This window comes from Canis lupus, chromosome 19 (assembly GCF_048164855.1).
Source record: "Canis lupus baileyi chromosome 19, mCanLup2.hap1, whole genome shotgun sequence".
NCBI classification, from domain to species: domain Eukaryota; kingdom Metazoa; phylum Chordata; class Mammalia; order Carnivora; family Canidae; genus Canis; species Canis lupus.
Window position 1 is genome coordinate 44,440,670 of NC_132856.1, and position 22,063 is coordinate 44,462,732.

Sequence of the window (22,063 nt, forward strand, 5' to 3'; positions counted from 1 at the left end):
TGTCCACTTTCAACATGCAAGCTCAGAGTATTCCCCTCTACTAACCGGGGAGGCGGAGGGCGGGGGCCACAATTTACATAAGGAATTGGACAACTGGTTGTTTCTCTTGGAGGACCAAGAATGGCATCTGCAGGCATGCTTTTTCTTGCGTTACAAAAATTCTTGGCAGGGATCCCTGGGTGGCGCAGCGGTTTGGCGCCTGCCTTTGGCCCAGGGCGCGATCCTGGAGACCCAGGATCGAATCCCACATCGGGCTCCCGGTGCATGGAGCCTGCTTCTCCCTCTGCCTATGTCTCTGCCTCTCTCTCTCTCTCTGTGACTATCATAAATAAATAAAAATTTAAAAAAAAAATTCTTGGCAGCAGTTAAGGGTTCTTTTTTTAAAAGTAGGTGTCACTACCGGACAGACATTTGCTAAAAGTTCTCAAGTCCTAGAGAAGACCTGCCAGGACCCAGGTTCAACTTTGCACTATCCTTGTGTGGAAGAGGTGGCCTCTAAAGCTTCATTCCTTCCCTTCCTGCATGCAAGGCTGGTCCTCACTTCAAGAAGTGGAGGAGAGCCCCTCCTCCCTGCCCTGCCGCGTATTGAGACTGGCCTTGTGATGTTCTGTGATCAACAGAATGGGGAAGAAATGATGTTGAGAGATTTCGAGTCAAGGACTTAAGAAGCCTGGCAGCTCTCCTTCCTCTTTTGCTGTAAGAAGTCCAACCTAGATGACTGGATGAGATCAGTGGCCACAGGGAGAGGGGCCTGGAGGGCAGAGCCCATCTCGGGGTGCTTAAATGGGACATCAGCTGAACACCATTGAATAAGTGACCCCAGCCAATGCCACACGGAGCAGAACAATCATCCCGCTGAGACCTATTGGAGTTCTGTGGATCGTGATAAATGAGCTGTGTTAAACTATGACCTCTTGGGGTGGTTCATCATGTAGCAACAGGTAACTAAAATACCCTGAGGCCCAAAGAAGCCTGATGACACCCAGAAATAAAAATAGGGTATAATCACCTTCATAAATTTGGATACTGTTGACTTCAAATGTGGTGGGTTTGCCAGAAGGACTCTAAAATTGAGGACAAATTCCACCAAAGAAACAGATCCCTGTGGAGTCTGGCTGGCATCTGTGGAAGGTAGGATTAAGGGTGTGTGGCTCCCTGCCTCCTCTGGGGGAATGGGTGGATGGCCATGCTTCCAGGGAGGCTTGGCTACTAATGAGGACTCAGCCCTCACAGGGCTAAGCTCTGCCGTGGTGTGTTCAAGACTGGACAAGAGCAAGTTGTCCTCGTGAACAGGGCAGGCTCCGGTTCACTGCTGTTTTATACATGTTAGCACGAAACCAACAAAAATGAGTGTTTCTGTCCAGCAACATGCCAAAGATATTCACAACAGCTTTATTCATAAATAGCCTCAAACTGGAAGCCACCCAAATCCCCATCGGCAGAACAACAGATTTGCAAACTGCTGTATCCATACAATGGAACTCTACTTAGCAATGAAAATAAATGAACTACTACCACAGGATATAACATGGATGAACTTAAAAAACATTTTCTAGGGACGCCTGGGTGGCTCAGTTGATTAAACGTCTGACTCTTGATTTCTGCTCAGGTCATGATCTCAGGGTCGTGGGATCGAGCCCCGCACTGGGCTCCACACTGGGCATGGAGCCTGCTTAAGATTCTCTCTCCTCCTCCCACTGGCCCTGCCCCATCCCCCCAAAATGGTTTTTGCTATTGTTTTTTTAAGTGAGAAAAGGCAGACCAATAGAGCTCAGAACAGAGGGCACCTTTGGAGGAGGGGTTCTGGACTGGAAGGAAGACAAGAAGGAAGTTTCTGAGGTGTGGGATGTGGGAAACATCCACACTTTGACCAGGTGTGGTTCCATAGGTATGTGCATATGCAAAACTTCATTCACCTATGCACTTAAGATGTACACACACCCTTTCTTTACCTAGTTGTTTCTCAATAAAAAGGTAAAGGAAAAAAAATACCAATGATTAGCAATTCCCTTCTCCAGAATAGTTAATGTGTCAGCTTAGAGAGGGATTTACCGCTTTCCAACTAAAGGAATGTTGTATGATACTTTTCCTTGATCAGTATATTAAAGAAATTCTAAAAGCCTGATATCCAATGGTGAACTGTTTGATCCCTGAGATACACTAAGTATTTTGTATTTGTTAACCTCACAACCTTACCCTATAAGGAGGCCAGGAAAGAAAAACTGTCCCCAGTGAAGAGATAAAGATACTGAGGCCCAAGACAAGCTCAGAGAGCCAGTGAGTGAAAGTGGCTGAGTGAGGAACAGAATGTATAAAACTTGCTTCTTGCTCTGCTCTCTCAGAACTAACAACAGGCCCCCAAAACTCATCTTAGGAACAGAAAGAGCCAGGAAGAACATGGGGCAAGCAACTGTGTTTATCCAGCTTTCTGTACCCAACTCCAAGGGAGATGAAGTTTGACATTTGGCATCTCACCCAGGACATCACAAGGACCACAGAAAATCAGAGGGAGGCCAGTATGATCCAAAAAGCCCAGAGAAAAGAGCATCATCAGAAACACAACACTGTATGCTATATGTTGGCAGATTGAACCCCAATAAAAAAATAATTAAAATAAAATAAAATGGAACAAATGAAAAAAGGAAAAAAAGAAAGAAACACAACACAGGGCAGCCCGGGTGGCTCAACATTTTGGTGCCGTCTTCAGTCCAGGGCGTGATCCTGGATACCCAGGATCTAGTCCCGCTTCGGGTTTCCTGCATGGAGCCTGCTTCTCCCTCTGCCTGTGTCTCTGCCTCTCTCTCTCATGAGTAAATAAAATAAATTCTTAAAAAAAAAAAAGAGAGAGAGACATAACACTGTGTGGACTACATGGTTAAGCATGCTATATCAGTAAAAGCAAACAATGTGGCTTCTCCTAGAGCAAGCAGCTGCCTTGCACAGGTCTTCTCTTAATAAAACCAGATGCAACCACAAATCAAGGTAGGAAATACAGTTTTCCACTGTTAGTTTCTTTTTTCTATGAATGCCTCCCCCTCCTACCATGCCATCATCTTGTTTGGCTGACCCTACTCACCATGTCCATGATCAGATGTCCACAAAGAAAACATCTGTCAGCAGACTGCTGGAACCCAGAGTACTGCAGAGGAAAAAGAAAAGAAAGTTAAACCCAGGCAGGACAGATGACCCAGTCACTTGCCCACCAGAATGACAAGGAACTTCTCAGAAAGATGTGTCACTCCATACAGGAATCTGTCATTTCCCAGAGGACAACACAGTTGTGTGATGAATCATGGAATGTCTTCTGCCACAAAGTCATTACAAATAGTAATACCACTCACTCTAACAAGAGCTGCATTTGGGCATCCACAACATGCTAGGCTCTGTGTAAGAGGCTGTGCATAGAGAGGCTTCAATCTCTAAGCCAGTGGTTCTCAAAGAGGAGTTCCCTGACATCAACTGGGAATTTGTAAAAAAAATGCAAATTCTTGGGCTCCACCCCAGACCTACTGAATTAGAAACGCTGGGAGAGGATCTGGTAACATGTATTTTCATAAGCCCTTCAGGAGAGTCTGATGCAGGCTCTAATCCTTAAAACATTTTTTTGATTTTTTTAAAGATTTTATTTATTTATTAATGAGAGACACAGAAAGAGAGAAGTAGACACACAGGCAGAGGGAAAAGCAAGATCCATGTGGGGAGCCTGATGTGGGACCCAATCCTGGGACTCCAGGATCATGCCCTGAGCTAAAGGCAGACACACCCAACTGCCGAGACACCCAGGCATCCCTAAGATTTTGTTTTATTTTATTTTTTTGAGAGAGCGAGCAAGTGAGCACAAGTGTGGGAAGAGACAGAAGGAGAAGGACAAGCATAGCATAGTCCCTTCTGAGCAACGAGCTCAATGTGGGGCTCTATCCCAGAACCCTGGGATCACGACCTGAGGTGAAGGGAGATGCTTAACTGACTGAGCCACACAGGGACCTCTCTCTTTTTTTAATATTTTATTTATTTATTTGTGAAGGAGAGAGAGAGAGCATGCACAAGCAGGGGGAGTAGCAGACAGAGGGAGAAGCAGGCTCCCAGCTGAGCAAGGAGCCCAACGTGGGCCTCAATCCCAGGACCTCAGGATCACCACCAGAGTGGAAGGCTGATGTCTAACCAACTGAGCCACTCAGGTACCCCCAGGCACCCCTCTCTAATCCTTAAAACAAAGTATGTATCATCCCATTTCTAAGATGAAAGCAATGAAAGCTCAGAGAGGTCAAGTGACCTTCACAAGGTCACATAGCCTTTAAGAGGTAAAAATAGGAATCAAATTCAAGTCTGGTCTGGTTAAAAAGCCAATGCCCTTAGTTTCACAGAAACTTGGTAAATACTCTCTATCTTTACCAAACACACACACACACACACACACACACACACACACACAGTTAGACTCTCAAAAGAAATGAAGAATGCTTTTCAGAAAAGCACACAAAGAAAAGATACCACACACTGAAAGATACCACAAGTTTAGATATTACACACGGGGGGGTGGGGGGGGGCTGTAAGACAAAGGAAGGTGGAAAAAAAAAAGAAAAAGGGAACTTTGTGCAGTCCCAGGGGTGGCAGTTCCTTACTTTCATGGGGAGCCAGCCACATACCCCACCACCTTGCACTCCCAAGAGTGGGGTGGTGGGGGGGTGACCACCTGCTGGGAAGCAAGGCAGGGCACTGACTCGGACCTGGGGAATCAGAGCCCCAGTTTCCCTTCAGCACCGATTGTGCCCACAGGTGGGCATGTGACCCAATAGAGCCAATGAGGCTGGAGGAGCAGGACGGACACTCTGGGCCATCAGCGCTGAACGCTGAACGGTAGAGGATGCAAACCCCAGAGCGATGCCACTGCCACCAGGTGGCCACCAGGAATCTCCTGAGGAAGGAGCTGATGCTGCAGAGGCAGGGCCCCAATGAAGAGAAAGTGACTCAGAGGCCCCTGCTGAGTGCATTGCCTTTTTGCTTCTACCGGTTTGGGTCGGCTTGTCTGTTACTGGCAAGCCTGGGCCACAGTGCATCAAACCCAAGCCACCTCTGGGTCCTCTGGGGAACGTAGGCTCAGGTCATCCACTGTCCACTGAGCGCCACTGGATGCTTGGTGCTAGGTGAGGGGCTGACGAGGCCAAGGGGAAGAAGCATGTCCAGGGGAGAGAGAAAGGGCTGGGGGAGGCCACCCTGCCTTGTTCTACCTGCTGCGCCAGAGAGGCCCTGGTGTGGTGGCTGCACGGAGGGTGGGAGCTCGCTGTCGGGGAGGGGGCACAGCCGTCAGTTATCGGGGCAAAGAAAGGGTGAAGACGCTCCAGGCAGGGGAAGTGGCACAAGCTAGGGCACAAAGGCTTGAGGCTGTGCAGGGGTGCAAGCAAGCAGCAGAGTGGGAGAGCCACAGGTCTGGGCTCAGGAGCACAGCTTCTGTCTGCACAGGCCTTGAACCCTCGCGATGCAGGGCCCAGGGTGGGGGCGCTGAGCTGCAACCCATCCTGGGGAGCTAAGTGGGCCCAGGGAGGCCATGGTGGCACGGGGATCAATGCTCAGCCACTTTCTGGGAGAGGTGGGAAGGAGGAGGGGCCGAAGATGAGCCCAGAAAACCGTTCTCCGAGATGAGGACCCAAGGCAGCATGATGCTTCTGCTTCAGACAAGCGGACTGTGAAGGGCTGGGGGACAGCCTGGGGGACCGTCCGCTGGCCTGAGAGGTGCCGACAGAGCTGGTGCTCAGGGCTGGGTGTCACTGGCCCGTGGACAGACTTCTGAAGTGTGGCGGAGGCTGGATGCCCACAGAGAGCAGCCAGGATTCGGAGGAACGAAGGCCTGAGCCCCAGTCCAGAGGCTTAAGAGAGGTGGGGTCGGCGGAAATGGGCAGAACCAAGACGACAGGCCAGGTGACCCTCAAGTCCCTTCCAGGCACAAAGCTCTGCGGCTTGTCATTTGCTTCAGGATCCCAGGCCAACCCCTGCATCCACCGAAGGAAAGCCAGGACCCCCGCCGGGGATCACCCAGGGGAACCACACTCTCCTGGCTGGCCCGGTCTCCCCACAGGCTCCCCCTGACTCTGGTCGGGACTGCGGGCAGGGCAGGTTTGGGGAACACACTCACCAGGAAGTCTTCCTCACAAAACACTTTGCCGTTGACAAAATAAAAGGCTTTTCCTCTCAGCTTCCGGCCTAAGGAAAAAAGACAAAGGCAGGGCGAAAAGAAAATGTTGTATGCAGTGAAAAAGGAGAAAAGAAACAAACATGCACAAAATTGCCGACTGTCACTAAGAGCGGTGATTACTGAAAGCCGCTGTGGCCCTGGGATGGCCAGGCCCGGCCCCTGGCAGGTGCTGTGCGGCCAGGGACACCAGCACGGCCTTGAGAATCATCCTACGCCCACCTCTCCCACTTGCCCTCCGCTGAGCAAGAAGCCAGCGAGACATCTGGGGACAGGATGGCAGAGGCACGCTCAGTGCGGGTACAGGGCGACGGCCTGTTGTAAGCTGTTTCCCACAGGTGTTTGGGACATCATCTTCGACATGCTCTCCAGAGGCCACTGGTGAAAACCAATCAGGAAAGTCCTATAAATTGGTCAACTTTATTTTCATGTCTCTTTTCACCTCGACTATACAGAAAATACACATTGTTGGATGGATAATCATTTTTCTTGTCTTGTCCTGATCTAAATGGGGTGAGGAAGGGCAGCCCACGTGGCTCAGTGGTTTAGCGCCTGCCTTCAGCCTAGGGTGTGATCCTGAAGACCCTGGATCCCATGTCGGGCTCTCTGCGTGGAGCCTGCTTCTCCCTCTGCCTGTGTCTCTGCCTCTCTCTCTGTCCCTCATGAATAAGTAAGTAAAATATTTTAAAAATAAATAAATAAATGGAGTGAGGAGGGGTGGGAAAATTTCAAAACACCCCAGCTTCTCAGGTGTAACTTTAGTTTCCATAAAGCTAGGATGCTGACAAGAATAGCATACTTTGGGGTGCCTGTGGCTCAGTGAACACCTGCCTTTGGCTCAGTTCATGACCCCGGGGTCCTAGGATCGAGTCCCACATTGGGCTCCCTGCAGGGGGCCTGCCTCTCCTTCTGTGTCTCTGTCTTTCTCTGTGTGTCTCTCATGAATAAATAAATAAAATCTTAAAAAAAGAAAAGAGTAGCATACTTTATCAATTCCCTTGATCCCTTATGATAAAATACAAAGGTTCACAAGTTCAAGGTAAGCAGGAGCATCTTTATAAGAGACCCTGGTCTGTGACTCTGTAGCACTTCCAGATCTGAGAACATTTCGAGCGCTAGGCACAACACATACACAATAGACCATGAAAGTTTCAAAAACTGAACGAATTTTAAACTCCAGTGGAATCATGCCCCTTGGAGCCAGGGTCCAGAACATGAAACCAAACACTAAAGGTGCTCGAGGCAGAGAAACCTCCTTGATAAACACCAAGTACCCCGACCTGGGACTCCCAGAACCAGCAAAGAGCACAAGGTGGCAGAGAAAAGCCTGGCGATCTAGACCTGTTGGAGCTCAGAGAGGGCCTAGAAAGTATCGATGCAAAGGAGGAGCCACAAAAAAGGAAAGAAAAGTTTAACTACAAAAGCAAAAAAAGCTCCAGACGGATTAAAGACTGTGTGAAAAACAAAAGTTATCATAAGAAAACGCGAGTAACTGTCTTTGACTTTGGTGTGGAAAAGGATTTCCTCAGTAAGACACAAAAGGCATGCCTTATAGAGGTAAAGGCTGGTTGATACATAGGACATCAAAAATCAGGCTTCTGTTCAACATGAAATAACATACAAAGTTCCAAAGATCAAACTGTTGAAAAGCCAAACTGTTCTGAGCAAGGAGCCAGGAGTGGGTCAGGGGCCGGCAGGCTGGAGGCCATGAGGAGAGAAAGAGGCAGAAGCAAGGAAGGATGAAGACTCTGAGACTGACCATCAGCATTTCTGCCTCAGCAACCCCCTCACCAAGAAGGCTTCGTCCTCCTCCTGGCCTGCTCAGCCCCTTCTTGGTGTCCTGCTTGTTGCTGCCAGACCCAGTGCTGTCTCTATGTCTCCCCAACCCTCTGATGGGTTCCTATAGAACTTTTTAATATTCTGAATAGATGCCGTGCTCCTTGAGACTATAATGTGGGGCAGCCTGGGGGGCTCAGCAGTTTAGCGTTGCCTTCGGCCCAGGGCCTGATCCTGGAGACCCAGGATCGAGTCCCACATCAGGCTTCCTGCATGGAGCCTGCTTCTTCCTCTGCCGGTGTCTCTGCCGCTCTGTGTGTGTGTCTCTCATGAATAAAAAAAAAAAAAAAAAAAAAAAAAAAAAAGAATATAATGCGCCTCCAACTTGGCCTTATATGAGGAGGGCTTGCCAGTGATCTAACTGAAGGCAATATATGCTAAGTTGAAGAAGCAAAAGGCAAGGTAGGCCAGGGACCAGGAGATGGCCACAATACACATAAGACACTAGTATCTAAAACATAAAGAACACTAACCACCCATCTGACAAAGATAACCCAATGGAAAAAGTGAGTGGAGGGTAAGAAGTGAAAGTGCAGAGAAGAGAAAAATCTGTTAAACTCTAGACAGTAACTATTTTTAAAGATGTTCAATCCCACTAGCAATCAGGATATGCAAATTAAAACCACAATGAGATGCTATCTCATTCCTGGATGGGCTAAAAATCACTAAGCCTGACAGTACCATGTCTTGGTGAAGGTGTGGGGCAGGAGGAAGCCTTTCACACGGCTGGTGGGAGTGTTGGTTGGAATGAGCACTCTAGGAAGAATCTGGTAAGAGCCCGTAGAGCTGAAATCCACATGACCCACCACATACCCCTAGGCAGGCCCTTTGAGAAGATCTCCCAGCCTGCAGAAGGAGAAACGTGTGCAGTTTTTCACTGCAGCACTGCAAAGAAAACCTAGACACCCAGCAGCATCTTCAATGTTCATCAGTATAGAAAAAATGATAAACACTTTTAGGGGGATCCCTGGGTGGCTCGGTGGTTTAGTGCCTGTCTTTGGTCCAGGGCGCGATCCTGGAGATCAAGTCCCACATCAGGCTCCCTACATGGAGCCTGCTTCTCCCTCTGCCTGTGTCTCTGCCCCCCCACCCCCCCTCTCTCTCTGTCTATCATGAATGGATAAATAAAATCTTTAAAAAAAAAAAAGATACACATTTAGGAAGAATTTGGAGTTATAGTCCATGGATGCCATATTACACAGCGGTCAAAATAAATGAACTAGATTTGTATATATAATTATGAATTGAACTGAACACATTGCTGTGCAAATAAAGAAAACTGCTCAATGATATATGTAAATTATGTGATAGTATGTATATGTTAAAGCATGAACAAACACAAGCACACACAAACTAATACTTATTAATCTTGTATATGTGATAACAGAAGAAAAACTGGGACTGGAAGGATCCATACGCTCAATTCATGACAGCAGCTGCCCTGGGGAAGGAGGAAATGGAATATGGGAGGGGGAACCAGGACAATTCCAATCTGTCTGTAATATTCTACTTCCTTTATCAGAAATAAGTCAAAAGGACAATATATAAATATCTGTGCATTCTGGGTGGCAGGTAAATAAAGGTTATTTCCTACTGTACTTTCCTGCAGTTTTGAAACTATACACAAAAACAAACATGCACACCTTCTTTAGGTGAAATACTATAAACCAAAGGCAAATGACACACCAGAAAAAACATCTGCACTGTAGAACAAAAAACAACTTAACCTACCCTGAGATGCAAATAACTCAATTAACAGCTTGATATAAAAAAATAGGCAAAGAGGAGCACCTGGGTGGCTCAGGAGTCTGCTCAGGTGGCAAGGAATCTGCTTGACATTCTCTCTCTCCCTCTCTCTGACCCTCTCCACTACTCACGCATGCACATGCTCTCTCTCTCTCTCTCTCAATAAAATCTTTTGTTTTAAAGATTAAAAACTTAAAAATGAGCATTAAGCAATATCTAACTCCCAATAAATTATAGCACGTATACTATTATGCAACCATAAAAAAAGATTGTTTTCAAAAATAGGTTTGATGACACAGATATTTAAAATACTTTACTTGGGATCCCTGGGTGGCGCAGCGGTTTGGCGCCTGCCTTTGGCTCAGGGCGCGATCCTGGAGACCCGGGATCGAATCCCACGTCGGGCTCCTGGTGCATGGAGCCTGCTTCTCTTCTCCCTCTGCCTGTGTCTCTTGCCTCTCTCTAGCTCTCTCTCTGTGTAACTATCGTAAATAATAAATAAAAATTAAAAAATAAAAATAAAAAAATAAAATAAAATAAAATACTTTACTTTAATATTTAAAATACTTTAAAATGGGGCAGCCCAGGTGGCTCAGCGGTTTAGCACTGCCTTCGACCCAGGGCGTGATCCTGGAGACCTGAGATCGAGTCCCATGTTAGGCTCCCTGCACGGGGCCTGCTTCTCCCTCTGCCTGTGTCTCTGCCTCTCGCACAAATAAATAAAAATCTTTTAAAAAATAAAAGGTGGTATAAAAGCGTGTTTGTGTGTGTGTGTACAGACATGGAAACACACACCTATATGATCAAAAATTATGTGTATGAGCATACACACATATGTATGCCAAATGTTAATAGTCATTATCTCTGAGTAAAAAAAAAAAAAAAAAAGAGTGATTTTTAGTTTTTTTTTCCTGCAATGACTATATGTTATTTTCATAGCCTGAAACAAATTATAATGGGGTGAGGGAGTGTGGAAAGAACAATGGGGCATATGTTAGAAGGCTGCAGTGCAAGTCTTTAGCTCTCCAAACCTCTCCCATTCTTTCCTCAAAGTTAGTTACACTCACTTCTAGAAGGTCCTAGAACCTTCGATAGCATTTCCTGGCTCTGCGAAACTAGGGTAACAAGAATGAGCACTTAGAACTAAATAACTGCAGGGTTCACTAACAGAACCCCCTACCCCCCGTTTTTTAAAGATTTTATTTATTTATTCATGAGAGACAGAGAGACAGAGACAGAGAGAGAGAGAGAGGCAGAGACACAGGCAGAGGGAGATGCAGGTTCCATGCAGGAAGCCTGAGGTGAGACTTGATCCCGGGTCTCTAGGATCATGCCCTGGGCCAAAGGCAGGTGCCAAACCACTGAGCCACCCAAGGATTCCCACCCCCCCTGCCCCTTAACAGCCACTGAAGTTCATTTATAATTATTTTACTTTCTTGGAACTTTCCCCTCTATATAAATATTCCAGAGGACTCGGTGTTTTACAAAGGAAAATGAGAACCAATTAGAGTATCCTTTCTCCACTTTTTGCCCCCATCAGGCACCCAGGTGACAGCCTCTAGTCCCTCCCTGGCAGCCAAGGCGAAAGGAAGGACACAAACAGCCCACCATGGAGGAAAACGAAGCTCGTGCTGTCTGACCACAAGTAAAGCCCAAGTCCAGCCTGGGAGCGAGGATCGCTTATTTTTCTGCTCCCAGGTTCTGAGAGGAAAGGGGGCAAGACGGGCAGCCCGGGTGGCCCAGCAGTTTAGCGCCGCCTTCAGCCCAGGGCGTGATCCTGGAGACCTGGGATTGAGTCCCACATTGGGTTCCCTGCATGGAGCCTGCTTCTCCCTCTGCCTGTGTCTCTGCCTCTCTCTGTCTCTCTGTCTCTCATGAATAAATAAATAAAAAAGAAGAAAAGAAAAAAAGAAAAAAAAGTAAGGGGGCAAGGCTACAGGTTCCACTCTGGGGGGCAGGGGGCATCTGGAAACAGCATAGGACTTCCTAGACAAAGATGAGGTTTCTGATCCAAAGCAGAGAACATCCAAGCTCTGATTCCAGGAATGACGTCCAGGAAGTTCTAAGGAATCTGAGCTGGGAATTAATTTTTTGTTTTATAGAGGGCATATTACCTCTGTTCCAGAAATCACTGGAAGATTATTAAACCTGCCAGAACACTGAGCGCTCTAACCTCTAAGAACACTGAGTATTCTAAGAAACACAAATCAAACAAGAGCTTTTTCCCTTAAACATCAACAAAGATTTTTTTTAAATGATCACAGTCGTTTATGACTGCCGTCATGGCATATTTCTGTAAGTTACTGATGAAAGTGTAAAATGATAAGCTCTCCCCAGAGAGGAAACTGTGAAATGTTTATCTCTGACTTGGTGCGGCTGTCTGTGACTTAGCTTGAGGAAAGAATGAGAAATGTGGATAAATATTTACTTAGGTTCAAATTGGAAGCCTTAGGAGAAATGATTACATAAAACAGAGAACATCTAAATAATGAAATATTATGTAGCCATTTAAAGTACCATTCAGATAAGTGTTTTCGTGATACTGGCAAATGCTTATACTATAGAAGGTTATTCAAAATACATTAGTAAATGAAAAATGCAAGCTGGACAACTGTACAATTCCATTTCAGTAACTTATATACATACACACACACACATATACAAAAGAGAAAAAACTCTGAAAGAGCACATGCTGGGACTAACAATGGTTGGCACTAGTAGACGGCATTACCAGGACATTACACGGCCAACAGTGCAATCATTTAAAATTATCTAGTACTATATAGCCCTGGTAGGTTGTATTAAAGGGACTTTCTCTTACTACTTCATACATTTCAATATTTGAACTTTTTCTATTATTAAGGACACTTATAGATGGTATTAGAATTTCACTTTTTGCTTTCATACACTTTTATATTAAATGTTTCTAGGGGATCCCTGGGTGGCGCAGTGGTTTAGCGCCTGCCTTTGGCCCAGGGCGCGATCCTGGAGACCCGGGATCGAGTCCCACGTCGGACTCCTGGTGCATGGAGCCTGCTTCTCCCTCTGCCTGTGTCTCTGCCTCTCTCTCTCTGTGTGTGTGTGTGTGACTATCATAAATAAATAAAAATTTTAAAAAAAATAAATGTTTCTAGAAGTACATATTTAATCATTTGATAAATAACACTTTAGGTTTTTTAAAAGATTTTTATTCATTTATTTATTTTGAGAGGGTGCATGCACATGCATGGGGAGAAGCATGGGAGGGGGAAGAAAAGAATCTCAGGAAAACTGCACTGAGCATAGAGCCACAGGCCCTTCTCTACACCGGGCTCAATCCCAAGACCCCAGAGACCACGATCCAAATGGAAACAAAGAGTCAGAGGCCCAATCAACTGAGCCACCCATGTGTCCCTCGTTTTCTGTTTTTTTTTTTTTTTTTTTTTTTTAAGTAGGCTGGATGCCCAACGTGAGGCTTGAGCCCACAACCATGGGATTAAGAGTACCATGCTCTACTAACCAAATCAGCCAAGTGCTCCCAATACTTTAATTTGTAAAAGAAAATCCTTATGTATAATATGAAAAGTAATAAAGCAAGATCTAAGAACTATATCTCAACTATGTAAAGAAGAAATTCAAAGAAAAAAGACTGGAAAAAAAAAATCTGCCCGAGAGCAACAGTGCCTCTAGTGGACATATGTGGTGACTGTGGAGAGGAGGACGCTGATCACAGATTGTGTGCCTCTTTACACTTTACTACACTTCCCCAAACTTTTACTAAGGAGCAGGTAAGACTTTAATCATTAAAAAAAAAAAAAAGACTTTAATCGTCCTTTTAAAAAAAGTGCCCAGGGATGCCTGGGTGGCTCAGTGGTTGAACGTCTGCCTTTGACTCAGGGTTTGATCCCAGGGTCCTGGGATCGAGTCCCGTATCCGGCTCCCTGCATGGAGCCTACTTCTCCCTCTGCCTATGTCTCTGCCTCTCTCTCCCTCTCTGTCTCTCATGAATAAAGAAGTAAAATCTAAAAAATAAATAAACATATATATATATATAAATAAATAAAGTGCCAAGCTAGCTAGACAAATCCTATTGCTGCAAGTGGGCAGAGCTGAGAAGTCCCATGTCCAGAGTCAAGAGGCCAAGGGAAGGGTTTAAAGGCTGTATATGCTTCTCCTTTGTTCCAAAATAACAATAACAATAATATTAATAATAATAATTGAAGACTCCCCCACAGGCAAAGGGTGGTGCCCAGTGTGTGCTCTGAAGGACTCAACTCCACTTTTTACCCCATTAGATCCCACACTAAATTAGTTTGTATTTTATCAGTAGGAGAAAAAAAACCCTAACATCTATTGATTGCTTTCCAGTTTTCTTTTTTTTTTTTTTTTTTTTGAAGCTTTCCAGTTTTCTTTCTTTAAAAAAAAAAAAAGATTTTATTTATTCATGAGAGACACACAGAAAGAGGCAGAGATATAGGCAGAGGGAGAAGCAGGCTCCCCGTGGGGACCCCAAGATCATGTCCTCAGTGGAAGGCAGACGCTCAACCATTGAGCCACCCAGGCGTCCCTGTTTTCTAGCTTTCAAGTACTGCATTTAGAACTTTCACACACTAGCAAGTTTAAAAACGTTTCATGTTGTCACACATTACTGCACCATCAGCCCTCCTGTCTGGCCTTTTCCCACCACATGTCTTTTACAGGCAAGTCCACAGATCATTTCCTGTCACTCACTGTAGGCTCTTGGTTTCAGCAAGTGTGGACACGGTTCACCAAAGAATGACGCAGAAACCCAATCCATCACTTGTCAGTACCATGGAACAGTACACAGATGTGGGAATTTTTTTTTTTTAATTTTTTTTTAATTTTTATTTATTTATGATAGTCACACAGAGAGAGAGAGAGAGAGGCAGAGACACAGGCAGAGGGAGAAGCAGGCTCCATGCACCGAGAGCCTGATGTGGGATTCGATCCCGGGTCTCCAGGATCGCGCCCTGGGCCAAAGGCAGGCGCCAAACCGCTGCGCCACCCAGGGATCCCAGATGTGGGAATTAATTATCCTCAGGAATCACTGGAAATGACGCCCCAGGATTGTTCCCACTTTCTGGGTTTCCTTTCCTCTTCATGATACGGATGGGATAAACATTACCTTCATTTTATACCTCCTGAGGCTCAGAGCAGTAAGTGGGCAGGACAGAAACCCAGGCTTGTCTGACCCTGAAGCTCATGCTTGTCCCACTGTGCCATGAGACTGCCTGCACGATTTAATGCCTGTGAGTGCACACCTACATGTGCCATCCATTTTTTTCTCTTCCTATCGCAGAATGGAGAAAGGTAATTTTTTAAAAGATTTTCTTTATTTATTCATGAGACACACAGAGAGAGAGGCAGAGACACAGGCAGAGAGAGAAGCCAGCTCCCTGTGGGGAGCCCAATGTAGGACTCGATCCCAGGACCTCAGGATCACCACTCAAGTCAAAGGCAGAAGCTCAACCATTGAGCCATTCAGGCACCCTGCTCTCTCTCTCTCTTTTTTTTTTTAACAACATTTATTTATTTAAGCGATCTCTACACCCAATGTGGGACTCGAACTCATGACCCTAAGAGCGAGCGAGAGCTGCATACTCTACTGACCGAACCAACCAGGCACCCCGAGGCTTCTCGTTTTCAAAAGCAGGAAGGCAGAGGGGAAATATTCTTGAGGCTGAATCACTCCAGGGTCCTGAAATTCGATGTAAGTGCAGGATCCAGAACCCAGAAGGGTCCTGGCTGCCGTTCACGCTAGACCAGTAGGTGGCACCAAACTACAGCCAGGACCAGGACAGGTTGGAGCAGCATAACCCACTGAGAACTCCAGGCCCGTAGTGAAGGGGATGGCGTGGGTCATGTCACTCGCCAATCCTGCAACAACATGACCTTGCACCTGAGGCATTTTAACGCCACCAGCACGTTATGCAAAAGCTAAATCAGTCAGGCAGATGTGCCCATGGTGGCTAGATGAGTTGGGATTTGACCCTAGCTCTCTGGCACAAAGTCAGCACTGAGTAGTTCTCAGACTGGGGGTGGGAGGAGGGGGTGGATTTGCTGGCCTTCCCAAGCAAACCTCTTTCCCACTCTACTCCCCTATGGGGGGATGAGTTTCACTGTCCTCACTCACTTCCTACAGCGGGACACACCTGGAGGTGTGATACCATGAAGCTACCTATGGCTGCGGCAGTGCTCACAACAGGCATGGCACAACCTTGAATGGTCCAGGGGCCGCAGTTCTAAGCTTAGCATGCTTCAGAACCACCTGGTGGGTTTGTTAAAACACAGACTGCTGGGGCACCTGGGTGGCTCAATCGGTTGGGCATCTGCCTTTGGCTCGAGTGGTGATCCTGGTCCCGGGACTGAGCCCTGCATCCGACTCCCTGCGGGGTGAGGAGCCTGCTTCTCCATCTGCCTGCTGCTCCCCCTGCTTGTGCACCCTCTCTCTCTCTCTCAAAAAAAACGCAAACAAAAAACAAAACACCCAAAACCCAAAAAAGACCCCACATACTGTCGAGCCTCATTCCCAGAGACTGATTTAATAAGTCTGGGAGGGACGTGAGAGTCTACCCTTCCCAGGTGATGCTGAAGGTTCTGGTCCAGGGGCCACACTGAGACAGGCCATGCCTCAGGCTGGTCTCTGAACCAGCATTTCCACTTCACATGATTCATCTTGGTCAAACAAAAGGGCTAAGATCATCGAGTCCATCCCTCAACAATGAGCAACAAACAGAACTGAGGTGGAAGGCAGGTCGGTGCCAGGTCTTTATAATTTGGTTTCAGAATCATCCTGCTTCTGACAGAGGAATTCCTTAAACCAGGAAACACATAGTGATGTGCACAACAAAATTAGACCAAATAAGTTTTCCCAGAGCTTTAGAATGATCATAGTTGCTCTTTATTTTCCAATCGCAGCAACAATTTACAGAATATTGACTAATACATGTGCAGACTCATCAAAAAGCCACTTACCATTGACAGTGAATGGATATTTTATATTTGCCTCCAGAGGCCCCTTTAGTTGAAAAGAAAAATGTGGATAAAGCCCGTGTAGCTCGATGAAGGAAACTGTGACCACAGTTACAGATGTCACAAAGAGAGGTTGGCCACTTAACCTGACAAATAAAACTAAACGTGCCACGCTCACCATTCTCCCTCTAGAAATAGAAACAACTTGTCTATTCTGGAAAAGTAATTGGCCCTTAGCTGGAAGACTTCCATCACAAACTTCACTGTCCAAAATATCTCCCTGAAAAGTGAAAAGTGAAAAAAGCTTTCCTGGCAGAGAGGAGTCCTCGAAAAAAGGAAGTTTTTAAAAATGAGCAACTGTTTAGATTCTGTTGTTATCCTACTGTCGCAAGATGGTAACTTCTGAGTTGTCCACTGGTTACCAGGCTTTTGTGGCTATTTGTATGTAAATCTAAGTTAATTAAAATAATCGGCAGCTATGCACCATTTGCTTTATCGCACAGAATCCTATCTGATCTACTTGTTCAAACAGCTGCTTCCAGAAAAGGTTAACTCTTACAATGAGCTGCTAATACAAACCAACAGAAAAACTGAACAAATTGGTTCAGGGCAAATGTAACAACCAACCAGGATTTCCCAGGCTTAGGCAGCCTCCGAGGGCCAGGGAAATAGGCAAAAGGTGGAAAGTAGAAAAGCAACCAGGGTCAGGTCCCAGGCTTTGCCATTTCTCAGAAATGCAAGGTTGGCCCATCACGTGACCCTGTGGGTTCCTTGGTAGAGGGTGTTGTGGAGAGGACAAAACTGAGGGTCTCAGTGGGGAGCCCAACGTGGTGCTGGCCCATACTAAGTGTTAGCATAGTAAGTCACTGTTGCCAGGATCCCGCCAATGACCTTCAGCAGTTTCCTCAGCTGAAACCTACTTGAGCTAAAAATCTCATCCGCCCCCACCTCCCTCTGCCCAATCCCTCCTTTTTCTCAGTTTACCTGTGGTAAAGGGCCAGGCTTTTGTTTTGTTTTTCATTTCCACCTGTCAGACTTAATTTCTTGGAAAATAAAAATAATGTGGGAAAATGAAACATAAAATCTAAGCTACAATCTACTCTCAAATTGCTGTGAATGTTCCTAAATGGCCTCAATTTCTGTGCTTCTCTCCTTGCCAGCCAGCACCATTCGGGACCACACCACCAGTAGTCCCAGTCCACATTCCAATTCTCTTCTCACTGGATGCTCCCAAGTCTTCTTTATTTCTTTACAGTTTTACAAATCCATTCTTTTTGTTTTCCATTCCTACCACTCCAGACCATTATTATCATCTGGATTGGAGAAGAGAATGCCACACAGAGAAAAAAAAATCCTGGAGACCTGCAGAGGCTCTTCTCTGAGTATTTAGCGGGGAATCAGATCAGCATGTGCCTGTGAAGAAACTAACCAGGTCCCGGGGAAAAAGTCATCCACAATGGCCAAAAGCAATGTCTATCCTGCCAGCCAGAGCAGGAAAACTCATAATCCATTGGGTATTGAGTGAAATGCTCAAGAAATGCTTTTACCATGGCGTGAAGAATAATTGGCCCTAGACTGAGCTCTGTTCTGAAAAGATCATTGTCCCCAAATAACTCACCTGCATCTCAGGACAAAGCTCAAGAAGATTTAAAAGAATACAAAAATATCCAGGACTCAACGAGGTGAAATCGCAATGTCTGGCATCTAATCAAAGATTACCAGGCATCCACAAAGGTGGGAAAAGAGGACCTGCAATTTTTTTTAATAATAAATTTATTTTTTATTGGTGTTCAATTTGCCAACATACAGAATAACATGCAGTGCTCATCCCGTCAAGTGCCCCCCTCAGTGCCCGTCACCCATTCACCCCCACCCCCCAAGAGGACCTATAATTAAGGAACTAGTCAATCTATGGAAATCAAACCAGATCTGACACAAATCCTAGAATCAGTAGGAAAAGAGATACAAGTTATTGTTATTATATCCCATATGTCCAAAAAGTTAAAGGAAGATCTTTAAAAATGCCCAAATTGAGGGGCTAGAGACAAAAACTAGAGTACTAGGATGAAAAATATGCTGGATGAAAGTAGGAGACTGCACACTGCAGGAGAAAAGATTAGTGGATTTAAAGGCATAATAATAAAAACTGGCCACTTGATGGCCAAAATGAAACAGAGAGGAAAAGAATTTTAAGCATAAAAAGAATATAAGGGAGTTGTGAGGCAACTTTAGTTAATTAAAATTAAATTAAATTAAATTAAATTAAATTAAATTAAACTAAACCCGGGAAAAAAACAAACAAACAAACAAACAAACAAAAAAATTAAACCCCGGGTGGCTCAGGGGTTTAGCGCCGCCTTCGGCGGGGGGTGTGATCTTGGAGACCTGGGATCAGGTCCCACATCGGGCTCCCTGCATGGAGCCTGCTTCTCCCTTTGCCTGTGTCTCTGCCTCTGTCTCTCTTTGTGTCTCTCATGAATAAATAAATAAAACCTTGAAATAAATAAATAAATAAATAAACACAATTTAATTCAAAGGGCAATTTGTTAAATCTAACAAAGAGGTAAGAAAAGGGGTAACAAAGCCCTGAAGGAGAGGGATTAGGAGCAGGGAGGGGGCAACGAAAAAATGTGAAGAAATCATGGCTGGAAATATTCCAGATTTGACAAAGACTATAAACTCACACATCCAAAAATGCTCAACAAACCCCAAACACAGGAAACATAAAAAGGACCCCAAGGGACATCATAATCAAATTTCTCAAAATCAATGATAGAAAACTTAAAAGCTGCCAGAGAAAAAGGATATGTTACCTACAGAGAAACAGAGATAATAAAGAAGACATCGGATTTTTGACGGAAAGCAATGGAACTACATCTTTAATGAAGTGAAAGAAAAAACTATCCACCTCGAATTCTCTAGCCCCACAAAAAAAAATCCTTTATTTTTTTTTAACGATCAATTTATTTATTTGAGAGAGAGCACACGCATGCAAGGGAGCAACAGGGGAGGGGCAGCGGGAGAGAGAGAGAAAATCCCAAGGAGACACTAAGCTGAGCGCCGAGCCTGATGTGGGACTCAACCCCAGGACACATGATGAGATCATGACCTGAGCAGAAACTGTCAGATGTTTAACCAACTGCGCCCCCCAAAAATATCCTTTAAACCTAAAAGTGAAACAAAGATGAATTAAGACACAGATGAAAGGATTCATCACCAGCAGATCTGCCCTATAAAAAAAAAAAAAAAAGTTGAGGAAGGCCTTTAAGCAGAAGAAAAACAGTACCAGATGAAAATCTGGATCTAAACAAAGAAGAGGACCAGAAATAGCAACTGCATGGATAAATGAGATTTTTTTCTTATTAGTTAAATCTCTTTTAAAAGATAATTGACTAGAGCAACCGAAAAAAAAATTGAGACACCAGAAACAAACCCTAACATTTAGGGTCAATTAATTTTCAACACATTTGCCAAGACAATCCAATGGAGAAAGAATAGTCTTTTCAACAAATGGTGCTGGGAAGCTTTCATATTCATGTGCAGAAGACTGAAGTTGAGCCTCTACCTCAAACTATATAAAAACCAACTCAAAATGGATCATAGACCTCAACTTAAGAGCTAAAACTATAATATTCAGAAGAAAATATGGGCATGAATCTTCGTGACCTTGTGTTGGCAATGTTTTCTCATACAAAGCATCAAAAACATAAGAAAGAGAAGAAAAGAAAGATAAATTAGACTACCTCAAAATTTAATAATTATAACATCAGGAAAGTGAAATGACTGTCCATAGAAAGAGTAAAAATATTTGCAGATCATATATTGGAGACTCATCCATAAAACATATAAAAATCTATTAATAAAAGTCAATAATAAAGATTTTAAAAACCTGGGATGCCTGGGTGGCTCAGTGGTTGAGCATCTACCTTCGGCTGAGGGGGTGATCCCAGGGCCCGGGATTGAGTCCTGCATCAGGCTACCCAAAGGGAGCCTGCTTCTCCCACTGTCCCTGTCTCTGGGTCTCTAATGAATAAATAAATAAAATCTTAAAAAAAAGATTTTAAAAACCCAATAAAAAATGGGTAAAGGATCTGAATAGACATTTCTCCAGATAAGACGTGCAAATAAGCCCATGAAAAAAATGTTCAGCATCATTAGTCATCAGGGAAATGCAAACCAAAACCACATTGAGATTCAACTTCACACCCATTAGGAAGGTCAGAATCAAAAGGTCAAATAATCACGAGTGTTGGCAAGGATGTGGGATGCTGAAATCCTCACACATTGCTGGTAGGAATATAAAATGCTGCAGCCACTTTGCAAAAACAGTTTTTTAAAAAGTTAAACACAAAGCTACCATATGACCCAGCAATTCTACTCTTCGATATATACACAAAGAGATGAAAACATGTGTCCACACAAGAACATATCCAGTTGACCCTTGAACAACATGGGAGTTAGGGGTGCTGACCTGCCACCGTGCAGTCGGAAATCCACATATAACTTCTGACTACCCCCAAAGTTAACTACTAACAGCCTACTGTTGACCTCCTAAAAGCCTTACCAATAACATGAACAGCCAAACACGTATTTTGTATGTCATATGTATTATATACCATATTCTAACAACAAAGCAAGCGACAGAAAAGAATGTTAAGAAAATCCTAAGGAAGACACATTTACAATACTGTACCATAAAAAAATCCACATATAAGTAGACTCTGTGGTTCAAACCCACATTGTTCAAGATTCAACTGTACAAGAGTATTTGTAGCAGCATTATTTATAACAGCCAAAAAGTGGAAACAAGTGTGTATCAGCCAATGAATAGATAAATAAAATGAGGTATATCCAGACAATGGAATATTATTCAGCCATTAAAAAGATCAAAGTTCTGACGGTGCTCCAACATGGATGAACCTGGAGCATCTTATGTTAAGTGAAAGAAGCCAGTTACAATAGACCACTTATCATATGATTCCATTTATAGGAAACCTCCAGAACAGGCAAATCCATAGGAGTAGATTAGGGATCCCTGGGTGGCTCAGCGGTTTGGTGCCTGCCTTCGGCCCAGGGCATGGTCCTGGAGTCCCAGGATCGAGTGCCACATCGGGCTCCCTGCATGGAGCCTGCTTCTCCCTCTGCCTGTCTGTCTGTCTGTCTGTCTCTCTCTCTCTGTGTGTCTCTCATGAATAAATAAATAAAATCTTAAAAAAAAAAAAAGAAAGAGTAGATTAGTGGTTGCTTAGAACTGGGGGAAAGAGAGGTAGAATGGGGAAGGACGGATAAAGAGTACATACAGGCAATACCCGGCACTACGCT

The 22,063-nt window shown here is 44.8% G+C and overlaps 1 protein-coding gene across 1 annotated transcript in view; it reads right to left on the reverse strand.

Annotated features, from left to right (window-relative positions):
* LIMD1 (LIM domain containing 1) overlaps nucleotides 1–22,063 on the reverse strand; it is a 70,010-nt gene that overhangs the window by 8,270 nt on the left and 39,677 nt on the right. The window contains exons 3-4 of the mRNA XM_072786525.1: nucleotides 6,131–6,198; nucleotides 3,077–3,139 (exon numbers count right to left, since the gene is read on the reverse strand). Of these exons, the coding sequence (XP_072642626.1) occupies nucleotides 3,077–3,139; nucleotides 6,131–6,198 (131 nt within the window). The remainder of the gene's footprint in view (nucleotides 1–3,076; nucleotides 3,140–6,130; nucleotides 6,199–22,063) is intronic.